Source organism: Arachis hypogaea, chromosome 7 (genome assembly GCF_003086295.3).
Source record: "Arachis hypogaea cultivar Tifrunner chromosome 7, arahy.Tifrunner.gnm2.J5K5, whole genome shotgun sequence".
In the NCBI taxonomy this organism is placed as follows: Eukaryota; Viridiplantae; Streptophyta; class Magnoliopsida; order Fabales; family Fabaceae; genus Arachis; species Arachis hypogaea.
In genome coordinates, this window is record NC_092042.1 from 49,007,927 (window position 1) to 49,030,442 (window position 22,516).

At 38.0% G+C, this 22,516-nt stretch overlaps 1 protein-coding gene across 3 annotated transcripts; it reads right to left on the bottom strand.

Moving 5' to 3' along the window:
• Positions 1 to 8,434: 8,434 nt before the first annotated feature.
• LOC112703027 (uncharacterized) lies at positions 8,435 to 14,148 on the bottom strand. Of its 3 annotated transcripts, none has more exons than XM_025754323.3 (10): positions 13,678 to 14,148; positions 12,161 to 12,551; positions 11,514 to 11,729; positions 11,241 to 11,423; positions 10,935 to 11,156; positions 10,555 to 10,671; positions 10,324 to 10,467; positions 10,072 to 10,173; positions 9,798 to 9,866; positions 8,435 to 8,995 (listed from the first exon to the last, which is right to left on the bottom strand). In XM_025754323.3, exons 2-10 carry the CDS (start codon positions 12,485 to 12,487, stop codon positions 8,780 to 8,782), a joined length of 1,596 nt encoding a protein of 531 aa, XP_025610108.1. In that variant the 5' UTR covers positions 12,488 to 12,551; positions 13,678 to 14,148; the 3' UTR covers positions 8,435 to 8,779. The 3 variants fall into 3 exon arrangements, with proteins under 3 accessions (XP_025610108.1, XP_025610109.1, XP_025610107.1); XM_025754324.3 differs by having other exon boundaries at positions 12,161 to 12,558; XM_025754322.3 differs by having other exon boundaries at positions 12,161 to 12,563.
• Positions 14,149 to 22,516: the final 8,368 nt, after the last annotated feature.

A 22,516-nucleotide genomic window follows, 5' to 3' on the forward strand; every position in this document is an offset into this window, starting at 1 on the left:
CTAATTGATTTGGATCGCTCTAAAAGTTGACTAGGACTTGAGGATCAATTTAATTAGTCCACTTGACTTTTCTTTATTTAATAAGGGATAACTAAGTGAGATTAAAACCCAATTCTCATCACACCTGATAAGGATAACTAGGATAGAAATTCCAGTTCTCATGCCTTGCCAAGAGTTTTCTTAATTATTAATTTATTAATTCTTGTTATTTTTTGTTCTCTATTTCAAAAACCCAAAAACACATCTTTTTCCATAACCAATAATAAGTCATACTTCCCTGCAATTCCTTGAGAAGACGACCCGAGGTTTGAATACTTCGGTTATTTATTTTTATTGGGTTTGCTTAAGTGACAATCAAAACTTTTGTACGAAATAATTCTCTGTTGGTTTAGAAGCTATACTTACAACGCGAATATATATTTGTGAATTTCTTACCGATAGAAAATTCAGATCATCAAAATGGCGCCGTTGCCGAGGAATTGAAAACATGCACCTTATTATTGGTTATTGTAAATATTTTTCTTTTATTTGTTTATTTGTTTTTGTTTTCCCTTTTTATTTCTATTAGCTACTATGAGTTCTCACCCCTCTCGCTTTGAGTTTGGTTCTAATTTTGTTGAAAGGAGTGGAAGCTATAACAGGAACATCCATCCAGGTCAAGGCAATCAAAGATGGACGGAACCGCGAGGATCTGATCAACCCTTTAGGCAACAACACCCTCCAAGATACCATGGATCATGATCCTTCCAAAATGCATGTCAAGGCAATAGATATAGTGGACCCCCTGTGGCTACCAACAAGCCCCATCATATGCCTACGAACCACCTTCTCAACACATCTTTGAACCACCACACTCACAAGCCCCCCTTTTCACCATTTACCACTGTATAACCTTTATCCACCCCAATTCCAATCCAATTACTCTCAAGAACCACCACTTCCCTATGTACCATGTCCATATCCATCACCTCAAGAATCAAGGGAGCGTTTCAAGGAAACAGTGGAAAAACTTAATGCAACCCTTCGCCAACTGGACGAAGCAATAAATCGATTACCTTCCCGACGTTCGGACACTCAAGGAACTCCCATAGCTTCATATGGACAATCAAATGAAGAACGTAGCATGAAGGAGATATTAGAAACTCCAGTGGACAGTAAGGAGCATGACTTTGTATTGGAACAATTGGAGGAAGCCCAAATTATTCAAGAAGAAGCAGAATTGGTTGAAGACTTAGGAGATGCTGAACCTCCATGGGAATCCAGAGTTGTGGAAAATTCCGTCAAGGAAATTACAATTGATGCTAAGTAGGACAGTGCACAACCCTCAAAGCAGGTATCTTATGAAGAACTGGACGGAACAACCCAAGACGCAAGTTTCCTTGATAATGATAATCACGAGTCAAGTTCTCCTAGTGATGAACTTGCATCCGCAAGTGACTTTTTTGAGACAGAAGAACCTTCCCCAAGTGAATACGAAGATGATGCTGAGGTAGACTTTTCTTAACCTCCAACTTATGACTTTAGTGATGAGGAAGAAATCGAGGACTTTGATCAAGACATGGTTGAAATTGAAGAAGTTTGCAAAGAAGTGGAGGAATTCACAGAAGAACACAAGGGAGTAGAGCTTTCAGAACCACTGGAAACACCTATCCCAATGCCACTACCACCCCACTCCAACTTCAAGTGGGTAAAATCCTTGACTTTTATCTTTACTTTTCCACTTGAATATGGTTTACTTGAAATAGAAGGCAAGCTTAGAGCTCTTTGCGGCTTTATGAATAAAAGGGAATTGACTCGCACTCAGAGCTGGTATGCAAGATTCAATAAGGTTCCACGCTTCAATCTGAAGTGCAAGGATTGGTATCAAGTTCGATTGCCTGGGTTTCGGAAGCTGTTTGGTCACTACAGTGAGAATTCAGATTACTTATCACCCGACTGGAAAAATACAGATCAAGACAAAGACGGGTGTAAAAGCAAAATTTGGGATCCTGGAGTTTATTCTGACATTCAACACCTTGGGAGCCTTGACACCTGTTTGAAACTGCTCAAGGGCTTTACATGCCTTGTTTGGGACCCTGGAGGCTATTGGCATTTCAAACATTGGTGGAGATTTCTGGATGAATTCAAGCACAAGCCACCATAACAAGAAGTTCATCAAATGTCCAACTTAAGGACTTTAACCAAAAGTGCTAGGTGGGAGACAACCCACCATGATATGATCGTTCATCTTTCAGTTTAGTCTATTTTTGAATTTTTACTGAACCTGAAATTTTGCATAACATTCATTGCATTCTGCATTCTGCATACTGCATTAAAAAACACCCCACGCGAGCGCGCAGGCCACGCGTGGGTGTCGAATGGAAATCGGCGTAAAAGATCCAATGCCCAGAAAGTTGGGCTGGAATCGTGCGGCTGGTGTGCGTTTTGCACAAAACGGCCCACGCGTTTGCGTCCCTGACACGAACGCATCAATTGCACAACACTCATCCCATGCGAAAGCGTGAGCGACGCGTCCGCGTCGCATGGATTACATGGCCCCCTAAATGGAAACAGAGAGTTGCGCCAAAACGACACTGGAACTGTGCGTCTAGCACAATTCACAGCAACGCGTTCGCGTGCTTTACACGTCCGCGTCACTTATCCTATACCCAACTAACGCGATCGTGTCAATAACACGACCGCATCAACCCCATTTCGCCCCAATCACGCGATCGCGTGCTCCACGCCTTCGCGTGGATTTGAATCCACTAAACCAACCCATGCGAAACCCTACCCGTCGCGCCCCCCCGTATCTCCCCTTTCCTTATCTGCAAACCCCTCCCTTCTCTACAACCACCACCGCCGCGCCCATCACCCCCAACCACCCAGACCACCGCAACCACCCAGAACCGCCACCAACACCCTCGCCCCCGTCTTCTCTTCCCTCACGTCCCTCCCTTCCCTCCCTTCTCTGCAACCACCACCGCTGCACCCACCACCCCCAACCACCCAGACCACTGCAACCACCCAGAACCGCCGCCAACACCCTCGCCCCCGTCTTCTCTTCCCTCACCTCCCTCCCTTCTCACCCACCTTCCCCCCGCCATTAAACCCTAGCCGAGCCCCCAACCACCACAGCGCCACCTCCTACCTCCGACCACCACCACAGCCCCATTCCCTTGCCCCCTTCTTCTCCCTCCCCTCCATCACCCTAAACCGCCACCATACCACCCTGCACCACCACTATGCCGTCGTGCCCCCCCAACGCCGTCGCGTCACTACCACTATCTCTCTATTCCCTATTCCTTGTTCATACACGCACCAAGTTTCGCCGTACACCGATTTCTCTATCATTTGTAGTTAGTTGCATATTTTTCAGATTCTGTTTAAAATTAAGATAGTTAGAGATGCTTGATTATAGTGATTCTAGGTGGTTAGGTAGCTAGGATGTGGTTAGTGAATTTAGGCCTGATAATTGTGCCCTTCTTGTTACCTGTTTTCTCTATTTCGCAATTCTAATTTTGCTATGTTGATCTCATTGTTCATATATTGTTCTTCCATGTTCAATTGGCAATTGGCAATTGCTAATTGATTTGGATCACTCTAAAAGTTGACTAGGAATTGAGGATCAATTTAATTAGTCCGCTTGACTTTCCTTTATTTAATAAGGGACAACTAAGTGGGATTAAAATCATATTCTCATCACACCTGATAAGGATAACTAGGATAGGAATTCTAGTTCTCATACCTTGCCAAGAGTTTTCTTAATTATTAATTTATTAATTCTTGTTATTTTTTGTTCTCTATTTCAAAAACCCAAAAATACATCTTTTTCCATAACCAATAATAAGTCATACTTCCTGCAATTCCTTGAGAAGACGACCTGAGGTTTGAATACTTCGGTTATTTATTTCTATTGGGTCTGCTTAAGTGACAAACAAAACTTTTGTACAAAAGGATTCTCTGTTGGTTTAGAAGCTATACTTACAACGCGAATATATATTTGTGAATTTCTTACCGATAGAAAATTCAAATCGTCAGTCAGTCCTGGTAAACGGGTCACCATCCAAGCCGTTCAAGATGGAGAGGGGACTAAGACAAGGGGACCCCCTTTCTCCACTTCTGTTTGTGCTAGTGGTCGATGTTTTGCATAAGATGTTGGGGGAAGCCGTAAGGAATAGGAGCATTGTCCCGCTGTTGGTCGGGGGAGATCATATTGAATTATCGCACCTACAATTTGCAGATGATACTATTCTATTTTTTCCACTGGAGACTGAGACAATTGTAAATTATAAGAGGCTGTTGCGATGTTTTGAGCTAATGTTAGGGCTGAGCATCAATTTTGATAAATCGAATCCGATCGCGGTAAATTGTGAGCAAGGATGGATTCATCATGCGTGTGGCCTACTGGGGTGCCAGCAAGCTGTCTTACCTGTTAGATACCTCGGGATTTCTTTAAAAGCAAACCCGCACCTGGTGAAGACTTAGAAACCAATCATAGATAAGGTGGAATAGAAGCTAAGCTTATGGAAAGCGAAGGTCCTAAATAAAGCAGGTAAGCTTGTCCTCATTAAATCGGTACTGAATAGCCTACCCATATATTACCCGAGTTTGTACAAGAAGCCGAAGGCGGGGGCTGACAAGCTGATTGCGTTACAAAGGAACTTTATGTGGTGCAAAGAGGACGGTAACTATGGTATACCTTTGGTCAAATGGGAGCTGGTCCAAGCTCCAAAAAAGGCTAGGGGCTTGGGAATTGGAGATGCAGTACTTAAAACACATCGCTTCTGTTTAAGTGGTGGTGGCGGTTTTCAAAGGAGGATTGCCTGCTGTGGAAGAAGATTATTTGTTCATGCAACAAGTTGAACCCGAATGTAATGTTAGCAAATCAGCCTTTACCGGTAAAAGGAGGACCCTGGAAAGACATATGTCAGTTGAATATAAAAGATCAACGGGTTCGAGAAAAAATGGTTAGTGGCCTAGCGATGGAAGTCAGCAATGGTAGGAAAATCCAGTTTTGGAAAGATAACTGGTTCAAGGTGGTCCTCTGAAAGTGAGTTTTCCAAGACTCTTCTCTATTTCAAGCCAACAAGGATCAGTCATTGGGGATTGCAGGTTTTGAGATGGGCTAGAGTGGATATGGAATTTTCAATGGAGGAGGGAGTTGTTCCAATGGGAGCTAGAACTCGTCCATCAGCTTCATGAGAGGTTAAGGCCAGTGAAATTGTCATTTGGGAGTGAGGACAATGTTGTGTGAAAGTTTGATAACAAAGGTATTTTTTTCTACTAACTCTTTTATGCAGGTCCTACAATCGGAGATACTGTCAGACGAGATCATGAGCTATAGCTTCACAAGTTCCTTTTAGAGAGGTTTGGTACCTCCGAGAATTGAGATTTTTGGATGGTTTGTGCTAGTTGGTAGAGTTAATACCAAGGAGAGGTTGACTAGATTTGGCATTGCTATTCATAGTGATAATATTTGTGTACTGTGTAACAATGAGATAGAATCTGTTGAGCATTTATTTCTTCTTTGTGAGCTCACATGGCAGGTGTGGTGCACTTGATTGAGGTCTTTTGGTCGAGCGTGGGCAGTTCCTGGAACCATGAAAGACCTGTTTGTGAGTTGGATTGGTATGCACACCAAAAAACAAGAGCAGAAGTCGTGGATGACCGCGTTCTTTGTAGTGATTTGAAACATCTGGTTGGAATGTAATGCCAGGATATTCAATAATAAAAGAGCAGGTATTGAGATCATTCAAACAAGGACGTTGTTGAGCTATAACGAGTGGAATGAACGTCATCCTATTGGTGGTTGATGACAATGCCGGAGATGCCACGAGATTAATTTCTATTGTATGTAGCTAAGTTATGTTTGTCTGTTCTGCTCCACCCTAATGTGTTGAGCTAGCTTTGTTTAAAAAAAAAAGTCAAAACAATATGATCAATGTTGTTACGTGTTAAAACTTAACATTTTATGACATGATTTTCAAGTTTTTAAACTTATAGACTTATGCCATTAGATTGGTTAATATTCTTTTGGTAACATTACGAGAACACCATCATTGAATATTAGTTTGTGAAAAGAATGATCAATGACAACTTTTGTTATTTAATATATAGGTTATTCTACTAAAAAATAAATTATTATTTCTTAGATTGGTAAATACATTTTTTTCTAATTTATTACACTACTTTATTTGGCAATATTTGTCATTGAAGAATAGCAAATGACCACACTATCAGCAATATAATGTACAAACAAAGTAATTTTTTATTTTGAAATTAATTCTTATTAGTGAGATAAAATGTAAAATATTTTTTATTTTCTTACTCAAAATTTAACAATTCATGCTTTTTTTAATTTTAATAATAAAAATAAAATTGATTAGGTACAAAATACTCGACATTTAATGATTTCAATTATTTAAATTTCAATTACCAAATATATATATATTCAGATTGCTGCATATAAATCAGCTCCTCCAAATCATCATGTAGAAAAGCTGTTTTGACATCTAACTGTTCCAACTCCAAGTCAAACATGGCTACCAATGCTAGCAGAACCCGAATGGATTAGTGTTTTATTACAGGTGAAAAAACCTCATTAAAATCTACACCTAGTACCTGACTGTATCCTTTTGCAACTAAGTGAGGCTTATACTTGACTCCTTCATCTCCCGGAGAGGACTCCTTCCTTTTGAAGACCCATTTGCAGCCAACAATTTTCTTGTCTTTAGGCAGTTTAACTAAAATCCATGTTTTATTCATATGGAGAGACTCCACCTCTGCTCTGGTGAATCTTCTGCATCCTCTGAAGTAGATAGCTGGACTGAATTTGATTGTGGGGTTTGAAGAGGAAGGAACAAAGTAACTCGACCGTGCTGTGTATCATACACATATCCAATAGCAAGAGTGCTATAGCAAGCTATCAGGTGTCACAACCCAGACTCTCAACAATTGAAGTCATCATTTTGTTTGTGGAATAATCTTCATCTTCATCTCTGCAAAATGCAGATCACTGTTTTAGTATAAGATCAAGCAGTTGGTATGTTCAAAGTCTACAAAAGTAGATGCCTATGTTGAAATTCTAAAATGTAACATCTTAATTCACACTTATCTTTGTTTTTATAAAATATGATAGGAAAGAGCAGTTTTATGCACTGAAATCAAGCTGTGTTTCTATAGTTAAAAGCTTATGGTCTATCTTAAATTCTAAATTGAGATATTTTCTTATTCATATCCAAGATTCATGACAGGAACATTATGAGTTTATGACAATACCTCATCATCAAGGAAGACCAACATTATGGAAGATAATTATCAACATTGTGCCAAAATAACCAAAAGGATAATTTAAAGGAGAAAGATAAAGATAGTAATGAAGAAGAGGGATGAAGCTAGCATTACATACCAGAACCACTAGAGAGACTCCTTGCAGAATAGTTCTCCTCCATTTGATGGCCATAAGCAGACATAACTCCAAGCTTCCAGATCTACCCTTGAATCCGATTCGAGTAAGGCCTATTTCGTGTCGCCAGAAATCAAAGCTGCATCCTGCAATTTTGGAAAAATTTGATCATCTTCCATAAATAAGTGAGATTGATATTTCTAGTTCTGGACAAAAATCAGAAACTTCCAAGCAACTACAGTGAACACCCTTCTTTGCCAATGAATGAATCATTTCATCTAAGATTGGATGATGACAAACTGGGAAGAAATTATCACTCACCAACCATAACTGTCCAACAATACACGCTTTAAATATGAGGTATACCTTATACTAAGGCTAGAACTTCGAATTAACGAGTCCAATGTCACATCTTGATCTAAAATCTAAACAGATATACTATTTACTCAATCCAAACTTTCAGCTGCCGTTCGATCTAGATGTCTGGAAAGTTCAAATAACAAGGGCTCCAAATCAAGCAACATTGCAGCACACAACAGAAACTGATTCACAAGAAGATGAAAAGAAACCTTATAATAGGGTGTTTATGGTACAGAAGTTCACAAACTAAACTGGAATTGTGTCAAATTATTATACTAATAGTTTGAAAACTGTACCAAACCACTTTTCTACGTAGTAAATTGGATTTATTTAAAACCAATTTACAATTTGATGCATCAATTTAAACTTTAAACCATATTAATAAAAATAAAACTAATTTTAATTATAAAAGCAAGATTAATCTGGTTTCATATTAAAAAAAAAGTTCTCGACACTATTGATTTTAACCTATTTATATATAAGTAATTAGTTCAAACCAATTTGACAGATGTCCGATAGTGTCAGCTAGTAATTGGCCTAAAGTTGGTCATGGGTCGGTCCAGGTTGACCGGCGATATTCTTGAGATCGGTGAGTGATCGGCTAGTCTTTTGTTTTTGGAGATTTCAGAACTTCCCTGTTACTTAACAATGGTAGCTTAGCTATGCACTCCAACAAGAAATAAGGTGTAAAATAAAACAGGTAAAGAGACTTTTGCTTTCTAAGTAGTTCTACACAACTCGAAGAATAGACTCCAATAGAAGAAAGGTATACTTCAAACCTATTTCCTTATTTTTCAGGCCTTTCTGAAGCATGAAAATCTATAATACAATTTGCCTATCACTTGCAAAATCCCTTATTCCCTATAGTTTTTCATAATCAGGGAACATTATGTGCAGCATGTTATTTAAATGTTCTTTCAAGCAACTAATAATCACTCTTGGTTGGTGAGGTTCTATGACAAAAATGCCTTGGCAGTTCTGCAGCAAACTGCTCTAACTGCTAGTTTCGAGAATATTTTTTTTGTATTCGATTCATAACAAATCCGCTGCCTGTTCCACAGTCCTCGCCAATTCTACTGCTGCTCCAATGTATGTATCCGGTGTCAACTTTAACAGATTCGTCTTTGCAGCTTCCGGAATATCTAAGCCTTCAATGAAGTCTCTTATGCTCTCTTTTGTAACCGCTCTCCCTCTTGTAAGCTCTTTTAACTTCTCATAAGGCTCCGGAACACCATATCTTCGCATAACCTAAATGAAGATTTCAAAACAATTATACACAAGTTCTTAAAGAGGATGACAACAAGCAATATCAAGAGAAGTATGCAGCTAAGATATATAATTCTTAGCTGTCTCATGTTCACCTTTTTCCCCTTTTCATGCAGCTAGAGTGTGTTTGCAGCTAGTAAATTGCAATTACATTACTAATGAGTAAAAAAGTTGAATCTGATGTAACAGGTAGATAACTATCAAAGTTGTCAAATTTGGGAGTTTAGGTAAGCTAGTAGAGCTCATGTAACCTCGACTCGTAAACCACTACAACTCTTCTTTTAAGAACAACGATAAAAAGGGATAAAAAGACACATTTATAATATTATAATGAAACAAATAAACGACACAATAGTAAATACAAATTGAAAAAAAAGGGGTGAATAAAACCATTAATGTCTGATGCTAAAAATTAACACATATTATGTCTAAATATCATATCATTTTTTTTTAAAGTCTAATTAAAGGAGTTTTAGTGAAACTACATGTTTTGATACTTAAAAGAGACCGAAGGTGGATTAAAATAGTAAACTTAAGAGTCTACCCAAGTTTACCCGAGTTTATCCACATCTGAGTTAATTAGCGAGTTAACTCTGAGTGATCTAAACTCGTAAGAGTTTAAGACACTTGGAGAATTTAACATCATCTATATTCTATGACAAGAAAATAATACATCTCAGACAATAAATTCAAGTTATATACATGTTCTAAGCATTCAATATTTGTTAACAAAAGAAATATAAAACCAAATAATCATGTAAAAATCTAGGTAGCATATACATACAGTTTGTATCGGTTCAGCTAGCACCTCCCAGCATTGTTTCAAGTCTTCACTCAAGCGAGCTTCGTTAACCTATATGGTAAACGACAACATTAAGAGAAAGCTTGATGTGAAAACAAAAAGAACACAAGGAAAATATTCTTTAAGCATGTACATTCAACTTGCTGATAAATAGTATAGCAAAACAGTTGAGATAAACAAAAGGTATCATCTACTATTGGAACATAATCATGCATACTCTAAGAGAGAAGTAAAAATCCATCGTCAAGTTGAATACCTGAAGCTTTCCTATTCCTTGAAGTGTGCTTTTGTAAGCAAGAAGGGAATGACCAATTCCTACACCCATGTTTCGTAAGACAGTTGAATCAGTCAAGTCCCTCTGGTAAAAAAAAAAAGAAGAAAAGAAACATCGTGTAATTAGACTATCATTGCTATTGAATCAGACCAAAAAGGTCTGTAGGTTATAACCTAGCACAAGAAGTTACACTAATTAGATTCCAGACAACCATATTAGTAAAGTTGGTCTTACCTGCCATCGTGAAATTGGCAATTTCATGCTTAGATGAGACAGGCCTCCATTAGCAACACCTAGATTACCTTCACTATTTTCAAAATCAATAGGATTCACTTTGTGAGGCATAGTTGACGACCCAATCTCCCCAGCCTTTGTGATCTGTGCATAAAGTTTAGAACATCAAAAAGATTGTCAACCTAAAAGTATAGCATCACACTGTTATAGCTATTATATCAGGAAATCTACCTGCTTAAAATAACCCAAGGATATATAGCCCCATACGTCTCTATCAAAATCAATTAATATATTGTTGAACTGGATGAGCGAATGAAATAACTTCGCCATGTAGTCATGAGTTTCAATCTGTTAAAGAAGTGAAGTAATCTAGTCAGAAGGATACATCAAATCATAATCTCATCAAGAAGTAGGTATAATCAATAACTACCACATAGTGCTGACTCAATTTTGTAAGTATCCGACACACAATAAAATTTAGTTTCACTAACTACTGATGGCAAAATTTGTATGACAATGTGTATACACATAACAAGATTTATTTTATCAGGTTGCAAAAGGGCCTGTTAGGCATGAAAAGAACCAGAAAAAGGTAAAAACTTCAAACATACCTGAGGAACATAAGGATTAAAACTTAATCCAAGAGATTTTACAAACTCTTCTGCAATTTGAGGCCAGTTAACATCAGGATATGCAACAACATGTGCATTGTAATTTCCAACCGCACCAGCAAATTTCCCCAAACACTCAACCTGAGATAATTCCTTCCTTTCTCTGCTTAATCTCACAGCAAATATAGCCATTTCCTTTCCCAACGTTGTTGGTGAAGCTGGCTAGGGTATAGTCCAGAGAAAGCAAATTTCAATAAAGATTGTTCAACAACCAAAATCTACCAACTAAAGCACAAATTAGCTTACCTGTCCATGAGTGCGAGAAAGCATTGGGACTTGAGCATTATCTTTAGCCATGTTACAGAAGGATTTAATTATTTTATCCATGATAGGAAACATAACAGATCCCATTGCTTCTTTCAGCATCAACCCATGGGCGAGGTTATTTATATCCTCGGACGTGCAAGCAAAGTGAAAAAATTCAAGCACCTGTAGGAACAAAGTGAACCATCGGAGCTGTTAGTCAGAAAAAAGCATATCCTCGCAGGCCAAGACGAAACACCTTAAGCAAATCTCAACCTTAGCCACTTCAGCATTTGATTGGCATTTTTGTTTCAAGAAGTACTCCACTGCCTTAACATCGTGATTAGTCACCTTCTCAATATTCTTTATCTCTAAGGCATCACTCACGCTAAAGCCATCAATCACGCCTTGTAAATAAGACTTGGCATCTTCACTGAAACTCGGAACCTCAACAATTTCAGGAATCTGAGACAGCTTCAACAACCATTTTATCTGACACAAAAACGCATCCATCTCATACGTTAACATAAAAAGGATGACCTTGAATCATACCAATCCACTTGTATGCCATTTATTAGAGTATATAGAAGTTTGGAAGTTCAAATGGTAAATCAATTGTAATCAATCTTTCGCATTCTAATAAATTTTCATTGTTGGTTTTCTCTAAATTATTTTCAGCTCTTCCTCTGTGACCATGGATTTCAACATGCCAAAGCATTATTAAAAGTTAAATTTTAAGAAGAAAAACTTAACAAGTTCGATCCTTTCCTATGAAAACCGAAGCATAAGAACATAACAAAGCAACTCTCACATCAAACATGCACACAAAACAAGTTTTTCAAAAACGGGGTTCTCTAAATGTTGCAAAAGAACATATTTTTAATAAAATCAAGCAGAAAGCGTAAATGGGATATGTAAGGTACCTCAACAAGAACCCTATAGTAGATGAGGCCATATTCACTCATAAAAGGAGTCAATTCCTTAACTTTCCCCCAATAGCGGCCATCCAATGGGGACAAAGCAGTCAAACCAGAAAGTTGGTCCAAATCATAGGAACGAGCTCCGAGCATGCCGTTCTTCTCCTTCTGGGTGGTGTGGGTGCTGAGTATGGCTCTGCAAGCGCAGCCTCTGAGAGGAGGAGGAGGAAAGGGGAAGGAAGCAGTAGAAGAAGAAGAACGAGGTGGGAGTGAGGAAGTTAGAGGGGGAGTTGCGACGGGGCAGAATGTGGAAGAAGAAGCAATTAACTCCATGGAAGGTGTGTGTGTTTGGCGCTAAGAATGCAGTGAAGGAACAGCGGCCTGCGGGGTGTCTTTTCTGCATTCTTTGCTTTTGTTAAGAAAAATTAAAAATTACAAAAAAAATAAAATAAAATAATAATTTATATAAAGTTTAATTATTTTGTAAAATAATCTATATCTATCCAACATATATGCAAAGCAAGGTTGCGAGAACCGGTCGAGTGACTGATTTAATGGTTTAATTCTTTATTCGAAGTCAAACTGTGGTTGAACCGGTTTAATTAAATATAACATAAAATTATTAAAAATTCAATGTGGCATATATTGTGAGATAGGGTGCACAGCAATTAAAGCATTGTATGAATTAAAATTTGGTCGAAGCTTGGTTCTTTCATTTTAAGTTTCTCAATCTTCATATATGTATAACACATTAGCAATAGGACTTCTAAGCTTGGTCAAACAATATCAGTTCCAGATATAACAACAGAAGATAATCATCCATGATAGGCAACCATAATTTGAGGCCACAAATTTTAGTATGGTGCAAGGAGGAAAAGAAATCAGTATAGTCTCCAATTTAAACAGGAAGAAGCAATTCCACAGTACATAAGAAGCCCAGAACACAAGAAAACTGAACAATTAAATTAACTAAACAAAAAAAAAACACAATAAAGAAGCAGAATAACCTTTATAAATTAGGTTTCCATTCCTGAGTTTTTCATTGTCATAAATTAGGTAATCTATTGTTCTTTGCTTCTTAACTTCATTCTCTTTTTCTATGAATAAACTATCTCCTTGTCTGAACTTCATCCAACCCTTATTTTGAAGCCATATGGTAATCCAATGCAGAATGGTAAAAATGTTTTTCTTTTGAATCAATGACAGCAAAATAACAAGTAAAACATATTGGATTTATAACTCAATCTCAGCAGAACTAATTTAATATCAATCTCAGCAAAAATCAATCTCGGCATAGTTAATAAATTAAACTTAAAAAAATTAAATTTATAACTCAATCTCAACAGAATTAATTCAACATCAACGGACTGAATTCAAATAAAACTTCAGAAAATTAATATCTCAAAACTGAGCAGAATCATCAATTATACATATGCATATTCAGAACAAAACAAAAAAGAAAACAATATAATACAATTACAACAAATTGAACATTATTGAAGAGGTTAAAGGGGAGGTTTTACGTTATCTGGATTGGCAGCGAAGGAGAGAGCAGGGAGACAGAAATTCAAATTGGAAACCTCGGTAACGCGAAACAGAGAAGCAACGACGGTGAGACACGGTGCGGAGTAGAGCAGCAGCGACGACAAGACTGCCGGAGCAGAGAAGGGGCCACAGCCAAAAACGGCGACGAGGGGAGAAGCAGAAACGACGCACGGCAAGGAGGGAAGAAGCAGCGACGACCCACGGCGAAGAGCGGAGAAGCGGCGACGACCAACTGTGAAGAGCAGAGAAGCAGCGACAGAGAGAGCTCGGACAGAGAAACGGCGACGCCAACAACAGCCCCGAACCGACCTTAGCTTCTGGCGACGCGAGGAGAAAAGCAGAATGAAAGAAAGGGGAGATGGTGATGGTGGCTCTGATAGGGTTCAGGAGAATCTAGGGTTGGTGAGGGTGCGTTTGTGAGTGAAAGAAAGGGGAGGCGGGTAAAATTCAGCACTTGAATCAAAATGGCGCCGTTTTGATTGTTGGATCAGCGAACCGGGACTTGAAAAACCTGGCCGGTTCGACCAGTTTGTCGATTAATTGCTGGTTCAACCGGTTTTTAAACCAATTTTTTGCAAAACGATTCTGAAGGTCAATCGACCGGCCAAATAACTAATTTCTGTTAATTCGGTTGAATCGGTCGGTTCCGTCTGATTTCAGCACCTTGATGCAGAGTTTATTTATACAAGTTTTAAACTTATTTTTTGTTTTTATTTTTTATATTAAACTCTTAGAAATAAAACGTTTCAAATAATAGAGAAGATGGGCGATTTCAAAATATTGAAGATGGACAATTTTAAAATAATAGAAGAGATGAACGTTTTTAACTCACTAATTAGTGGGCGACTGGACGTAGTATCACATAATTTGACTGATAATTTAAAATCAGCACATTATTTTTCTAAGAAGTATCACATTTAAATTTAAAATGTTTAATATAATAAAACTTTTAAAATTTGTCATGTACTCTTCTTGAGTATTATTTTAAATGTGTTGGTTTCTAAAAAATGATGTGATGGTTTTAAATGTACAATTTCAAATTACATAATATGTCGAGTCGCTCACTAATCAATGAGTTAAAATTTAAAATTGCTCATCTCTCTATTATCTTAAAACCACTCATCTTCTCTATTATTTAAAAATATCCATCTTATTTATTATTTGACTAAACAAATAAAATTATTAATTTAAAATTTAAAATATAAATGTGATATAAATTAATTAAAATCAATTTAAATAGTAACAAAACATCAATTTTTATTTTTTAAATTGGTCTAAATTAAATTATTAATATTTTTATTATTTTCTAAAATTATATTTTTATATTTACAAATACACATATCTCATTTACCGTGTAAACAAGAAATATTTTTGAAAATTGGACCGATCAGTTGAACCGATTCGACCGAAAACCGGCAAAGCAAACGGTTCGATTATCTACTCAAAACCGCTCATCACAAAATCAGAAGCAAATCGTTGAACCGAACAAAAATTAGACAGTTGGACCGGACTAGTAACCGGCCAGTTTTTTAGAAATGACGTCGTTTCGGTAAATTAAATAAATAAATAAATAAAGCATGCGTTGCTCTGTGTTGTAGGGCTGGAAGTGAGTCAAGCCAACTCATGAGCTAGCTCGAGCTCGACTCGTTAATAGCTCGATAAGCTAAACTCGTGAGCTAATGAGCCAAGCTTGAGCTTGGAATTGAGCTCATAAATTAAATGAGTCGAGCTTGAGCTTGGATAAGCTCATTTCATTAGCTCGTGAGCTGACTCGATTATATATTAAAACACATATCCTATATGCATTTAATCTATACTTTTAATATTATATATATATATATATATATATATATATTAATGACTTAATTATTTAAAATTTTATATTTATTTTTTACATATAATTTTGATGTAGGACATAAATAAAAAATTTATAATTTATTGATAGATAACAATATATAAGATTGATCTTTTTTAATATTTTTTAAAATATATAAGTTATAATTTATTGATATAGAATTATAGATTATGTATTTAAGTTTCTATTATTTGAGCCAGCTCGTGAGCTCGAGCCAGCTCGTGAGTTTCAGTCAGCCAAGCTTGAGCTTAAGAAATAGACTCGATTGTTAATGAGTCGAGCCGTAAGCCAAGCTCAATTTTTGTGAGCCGAGCTTGAGCTTGGTCTAGCTCGACTCAGCTCGGCTCACTTTCAGCCTTTGTGCTCCCGCCCCTGTTTCGTTCATAGCTTCCTTTCCAGCTTTCCTTCCTTCGTTCTCCTCAAGACCTCAACTCAAAGAAAGAAAACCCTAGCTAGCCTCCACCACCGCTGAATGGAGTGAGTGAGCCATTGCCGCCGTCCATGGTTGTCAGAGGCTTCTCTTTTCGTCTTGTCCTCAACCCCCTGTTCGCATTTCGGTCTCTTCTTCCTCGCTCGGCGTCCATCTTCCATCATCTTTGTCCTATGCGCTGTCGTCTTGTTACCATCGTGTCGTCGCCATTTCATTTACAACCAAAAAAATAAACAAAGCTTCGGTAGCGCTGGGAGTCCCTTGCCCCATTCTCTCCTTCCCCACTCTTCAGAACTCAAGTATTTTCAACCAAAGAAAAAGTTAAAAACCCTAGCCTGTCCGTGGAGCTACTGCCGCCATCTGTTCGTCGAGCCACTGCCGTCGTCTGTCACACGCAGGGCTGCTCTCTTCGTGCTGTTCTAAAATTCTCCGACCCTGTTCTCTTCTTTGATTACCGATTATTTGATTGTTTTGTGTTAATTTTTTTGAATGATTATTTGATTACTGATGAGCTCTAGTTATGTTGTGTTCCTATTTTGTATGTTGTGATTTCGCTGATTATTGAAGGACTTATGAATTATGATAATTGATTATTGAATGTCTTTTGATTATTGATCATGATTACTGATGTTTTGCTGGTTTCGCTGTGTTGCGTTTTACTTTACTGTTTTCTACTGTGCTGTTTGGCGTGCTGATGTTTTGTGTTTTCTGATTTTATTGCGTAGCGATGTGCTGCTGGAAACTGAATTGCTATTGTTTTGTGTGTGTTTGTGTTTTACTGTTCTGTGACTTAATTATACTTAGATGGTGTTTTTCTTCATGATTTATTGATTTCAGCTATGTAGGATTTTGTGATTTCTTTGCAATTTGCATAGTGATGTGTTGCTGGAGACTGAATCGCTACTGTCATGTGTTTGTGTTTTACATTTTTACTGTTTTGTGACTTAATTATATCTAGATGCAGACTGTCTTTATGATTTATTGATGTTAGTTATATAGTGTTTTGTGATTTTAGTTTTCGTTGCTTGTTCTCATCTTTAGGTCAACTTATGGACCAGGCATCTTTTATAGAAATATTAAGCCTTGGCTTTGTGACTAATTAAAAGATAGTTAAGTAGCTATAGTGTGCTAGTGAACTTTGATGAATTCTTATTTTGTTTGAGCATTTCAATGTAATTATCATTTGGTTTATAGTTTTCACTTGTTCTTTCTATTGTAATGTATTAATGTAATGTACCATACTACTGTACTCTTTACAAGTATAGTGGGGTAAAAAATAAAAGGTAACCATTTCACTGGCTCTAATATGTTGCGTGGGGGTTATGAACTGCTATAATTGGTTGGTTTGTTATTATTGGTCTCTTAGTGATTTCTTAATTGCTCTTAGGTCATGGAGATTATTTTAGAATGTTTATTTATAATTTATTTGTTATTTTATTCTAAAACAATTTTTTTGGTTGAATTACGGTTAGACCGGTTGGACAAGTGACTAAAGCAGTTCGATGATCGATCTGATTCTTAGAACTTTAGTATTTTTCAAGGTTTTAAAAATTGGACTGGTCAATAAACCATTTTAGTTATTGGTTCATTAATTTATTAGTTCAACCAGTTCAACCGTAGTTCAACTAAAAAATTGTTTTATAATAAAATATGAAGAATTGCATCAATTGCCATTAGTTCAGAAGAGCATGTTCTATTGCAAAGTTTAATATTTTTTAATGTGCAAAGATAGGGGTATGATTTAATAAAATAAAGTTTAATTAGTTACTTGTTATATTATTATTGGAAATTCTTTTCAATTTTCTATAATTTTTCAACACCTATGGCACTACTTTTTTTTTAGAGTGAAGTACCAACCCGGCCCCTGTCCATTTCCAAAAATGACAACGCAACCCCTCAAAATAAAATTGATCCAGTTCGGTCCCTGTCCCCGATTTCCGTCACACAAGGCGGTCCTCATGCGTTTTTCTCCGGCGAGATTTAATGGAAAACGCTGAGCGGGCTCATTCGGTGCTTGACCTGTCATAGGAGGTAGATGACGTGTTCAATCAGTGCTGAGCTGGAGAAATTGAAATGGACAGGGACTAATTTGTCCTACCCAATTACCATATAAACGACGTCGTTTCAGTTGGAAGCAACGTTTCATGTGCTTTTCAGAAGGTGAGTTTCCATAAAAACCCTTCCCCCAGCCTCGACATCCTAACAGAGCCATGAGCAGCAGCAACGAACCAGCGTCAAGTTCCATGGATGGGAGTGGAAGAGAAGTTTTTAAAGATGAAGGCAGAAGTTCTCTAAGCGTATCTGTAGGAAGTGTTGCTGTGCCGAAGAAGAAGAAGTTCATTGATCCACGATGCCGGTGTGGGACACATGCTATTTTGTTTCTCTCTTCAACAGAATTAAACCCTAATCGGTTATTTTTTGGTTGTCCACACTTCAAGGTAATCTAAAATTTAATTTAAGTTTTGTTGATTTTAACTCAAATGTGACATCTTATGAGCTGTGGGTATATTCTACAGAACACAAAACCGCATTGTAAATTTTTTGCATGGTTGGATGATTATGTTGCATCATTTGAAGAGTTTCCCAGAAATTCTCCTAATATAGAGGGTTGGACGCAAGATCAGAGTCAGATTCCTGATGCTGCTGGTGTTGATGCTGGAAAACTGAGGGAACTAGATGCAAGAGTTCGTGGGTTAGAATTGGAAGCTAAAAATTGTAATGTCAATAGTGGTTCTAGCGGCAGTAGTGTTAAAGCTTTCGTTATTGCTTTTGTATTTGGAATTGTAATCTCCAAATTTTTTTGAGGCATATGAGTAGCAAGAACCTTCTGTGACACTAGGTTCATAGTGTGTCTTGTTTCTTACAAGTGTATGTTGTTTACATCATAATTTGTATTACTTTAGAAGTATGTATGTTATTTCAGATGAGATTATGATTTGATCCAAGAAAAAGGGTGTATTACTACTTTGATGAATTCTAGGAGCATGTAGTCATACAGATTGCTTACTGAAAAATGTTGGATAAACAAACCCAGAAGATGTCTTATATAAAATATTAACACAAAATAACCAAACATGTCCTTGTTCAGCATGAGAAAGGGACAACTTATAGCCCTCTAACACCAAAAAGAAGGCCAACATGTAGCCTTGAACCAAAATATTTCCTAAATTTGTCAAGTTTCAAACTGACTTAAACATCTTATACATTAGTCTAGTAGAGTTTCAAAATGACTTAAACATGCATACAAACACTTAAAAGCTTCCAAAATATTTCCTAGATTTCTAAACACTAACACTTAGACTAATAACAAAAGGAGTCATTCTTATCATCTATGTCAACAGCAACATATCAGATATCAAGTCTTCCTCGGAGGTATAAACCCAGGAGTAGGAATGAACTTGAAAAGCCTTGCTGCAGTCCCGGAACTTGCTGCAGCCATGGTCTCAGCAGAAGGAGCACTTTGTTGAAAGGGAACATTAGCAGTTGTTGTCTTCGGGTTCACAGCCTGACCGGTTGGAACACATGGTCTAAGACCTGATGCTGCTTGAACTGATAGTGGAGTAGGTTGTCCAAATGAAGGTGGAGTCGAGATAGGAGTGGTTGGGGGCCTAACCACAGGGTGCTTTCTTCTTTGGGCATAACTGAGGTTGGGGGTGGAGCAGGGTTGTGGGGGTGGTTGATTCAGGTTCATAGCCTCTCCTGCAACCTGTAACAAAAATTTAATGAGAATAAAATAAACAAAAAGTTTAAAACAACATTGACCAATCACTATACCTCATCTGTCTGGGGTGCATTTTGTGAAAGGGGAATTTCTTCTCCCTGTTCTTATGCATTGTCTTTGGAAGTTTCTTCTTATACTTCTTTGCCTTTGTCTAGCAGATGAGTATAAACATGTTAGTGCAAGGAGAGTGTAATATGTCATGTTACAAGAATAGGGATAAGGAGCAGGGTAAAAGATATTACCTGTGGATCCATAGGTGGGGGAGGTTGAACACTAGCACTGTTCAGATTGACATTAGGTCCTACATCCTAATCATATAAACAACCAATAGTGAGACACATAAACCCCTCACAATATTTACATGAGACAACTAAACCCTCCACAAATTTTATACGAGACACGTAAACCCTTAACAACTACTACTGTGTACCAAATCGATCCCTAATTACCTGGCCTCTATTCTGGTTTGTGTCAAAGGGTACAATCTGCAACCCCTTCCCCTTACCAGCTCTTCTCTCCTTCTTGGTCAATGGCTGCCAGTTTGGGTCCTTTGGATCATTCTTACAGGTCTTGTAGTAATGCCCAAGCTGTCCACACTTGCTGCACGTCACTTCAAAGGTTTTCTTGGCTTTAGTGGCGTGCATCTCAGGTTCTACAGGATCTACCTTCCTCTTCATCTTGGGGAGATGAGCTGGTCTCTTGATGTTGGGTGGTTCCGTTCTTGGAGCATCACATGGGGTCCAGTACTCCTCTGAATTAACTGGTTTGATGCAATGCATATATGTTGCTCTGATTGATTGCATGGTGAGCCATTTATGCACATGCTCCTCTGGCTTCAGACCAATTTTATACATTGCTGCAACAGCGTGACAACAAGGCATGCCTAACAAGAAGCACAATCCAGACATGCAATCCACAAGGTGTTATGATACAATAATTCAAATAATGATTGACTCATAAACAACAAGTATGCCAATATTCCAGCACCAACACAACAGAAGTTTATAAAATTTCATAAGATACAATAAATCAGATAAGATGATTTTGATAAACAACCTTACCAGTAAGTTGCCAAACATTACAAGTGCAGGTCCTTTGTTGAAGGTTAACTCCAACCTTGCTTGCCCTTCTGTGAACCTCGAAGAGCACCCTATCATTGTCTCCAGCCCAAATGGCTCCCCACTTGTTAGCTTTAGGTTTCACAAACTCCTCCAGTTTCTTCTGCTGTACTGGTGCCAAATGACCACTATAACTCTCAAGCTTCTTCTTATGTGTTGCCATTTTTCTCATTAAATAGCATCTCAAGTCTTCACACATCGTTAATATGGGCTTCCCCCGATACTCTACGATCTTCACGTTCCACACCTCGCACATGTTGTTGGTTATATTATCCACCTTCGGCCCATGACTGAAATATGCTTTAGTCCACACTGCTGGATCAAATCGCTGTAAATACTCCCATGTACCATGATTTATTTTCTTTATTTTCTCCATGCATGCATTGAATTCCTGGAATGTTGTGCATCTTGCTGCTTCTGATACCATTTGCTTTGTTTGCTGGTCTTTGAAATGCTTGATAAAATTTTTCCAAATATGTAGCACACAATTGCGATGGTGTACATTAGGCATTACTTCCTTGATAGCTAACTCTAGCCCCTGCAATCGTTACAGACACAGAAACAGTTTAACAGTTTACATATCACTTGCATTTTTCATGAAAGATAACAAACAAAGTAATTAAATTACCTTCTGCTGGTCACTTATAAAATTACATCCATGCTGCGTCACCAGCCCCAAATTATCTTGCAACAGCGTTAGGAACCACTTCCAGGTGTCCTTACATTCATTAGGGACAACAGCGTATGCTACGACAAAAAAATGGTTGTTTGCGTCTTGGCCCACTGCACTCAGCAATTGTCCGTCATAATACCCTTTCAAAAAACAGCCATCTAGGCCAATTAACGGCCTACAACCCTGAATGAAACCTTTCTTGGAAGCGTCTAAGCTAATGTATAACCTATCAAATAATGGGAGGGCTTCAGGTTGTGGTATTGTCTCCATCAATGCTGTGGACCCGGGATTACTCTGATGAATCTCACTCAAGTAGTCTCTAACCTTTCCATACTGTGCCCGTGCATTACCAATGACCACCTCTCTAGCTACTTTCAAGGCCCTCGCAATCATTCTATAGTTAAGCTGCACATTGTACTCCTCAATCATGTGATCCATTGCCTGCCTTGGTTTCATATCAGGATGGATTAGTAGTCTCTTAATGAGCTTCGATGCCACCCAGCCCCTATCTGCCATGTTGCTGCCATAGTCTCTAGCACAGGTGTGCTCATCTATCAGAGTTTTCACTTGGAAACACCTACTAGCACTATTCCAGGATGTGAAAATCAGCCATGGACAATCCTCAGCAGCACATGATGCCCTCAGCCTATGCTTTTCATTTTTCATATATAACACATCCTTTCCCTCAAATACAAAGTAGTCTTTTAAAGCCTTCTTGAACGTTTCCATTGTAGGGAACATCTGACCAACCTTAAACACTACCTCTCCATACTCAGTATCCTCACTAAAGACATCATATGCAGTCCTTCCCTCATCCTCAAAAGAAACTGGGCTCTTGAAGGCCTCACTCTCATACTCATATGGTTTCTCAAAATCACTATCCATCTCCACCTCAGTTGGGACTGAGCTTCGGTTACTAGGCCCATCACTCACATTAGGACCCTCACCTGATCCACCTACAGGCCCATCTCTTTGGTCTGTTTGTCCAGCCCCAACACTTGGTCCAGCTTCTCTACTTTG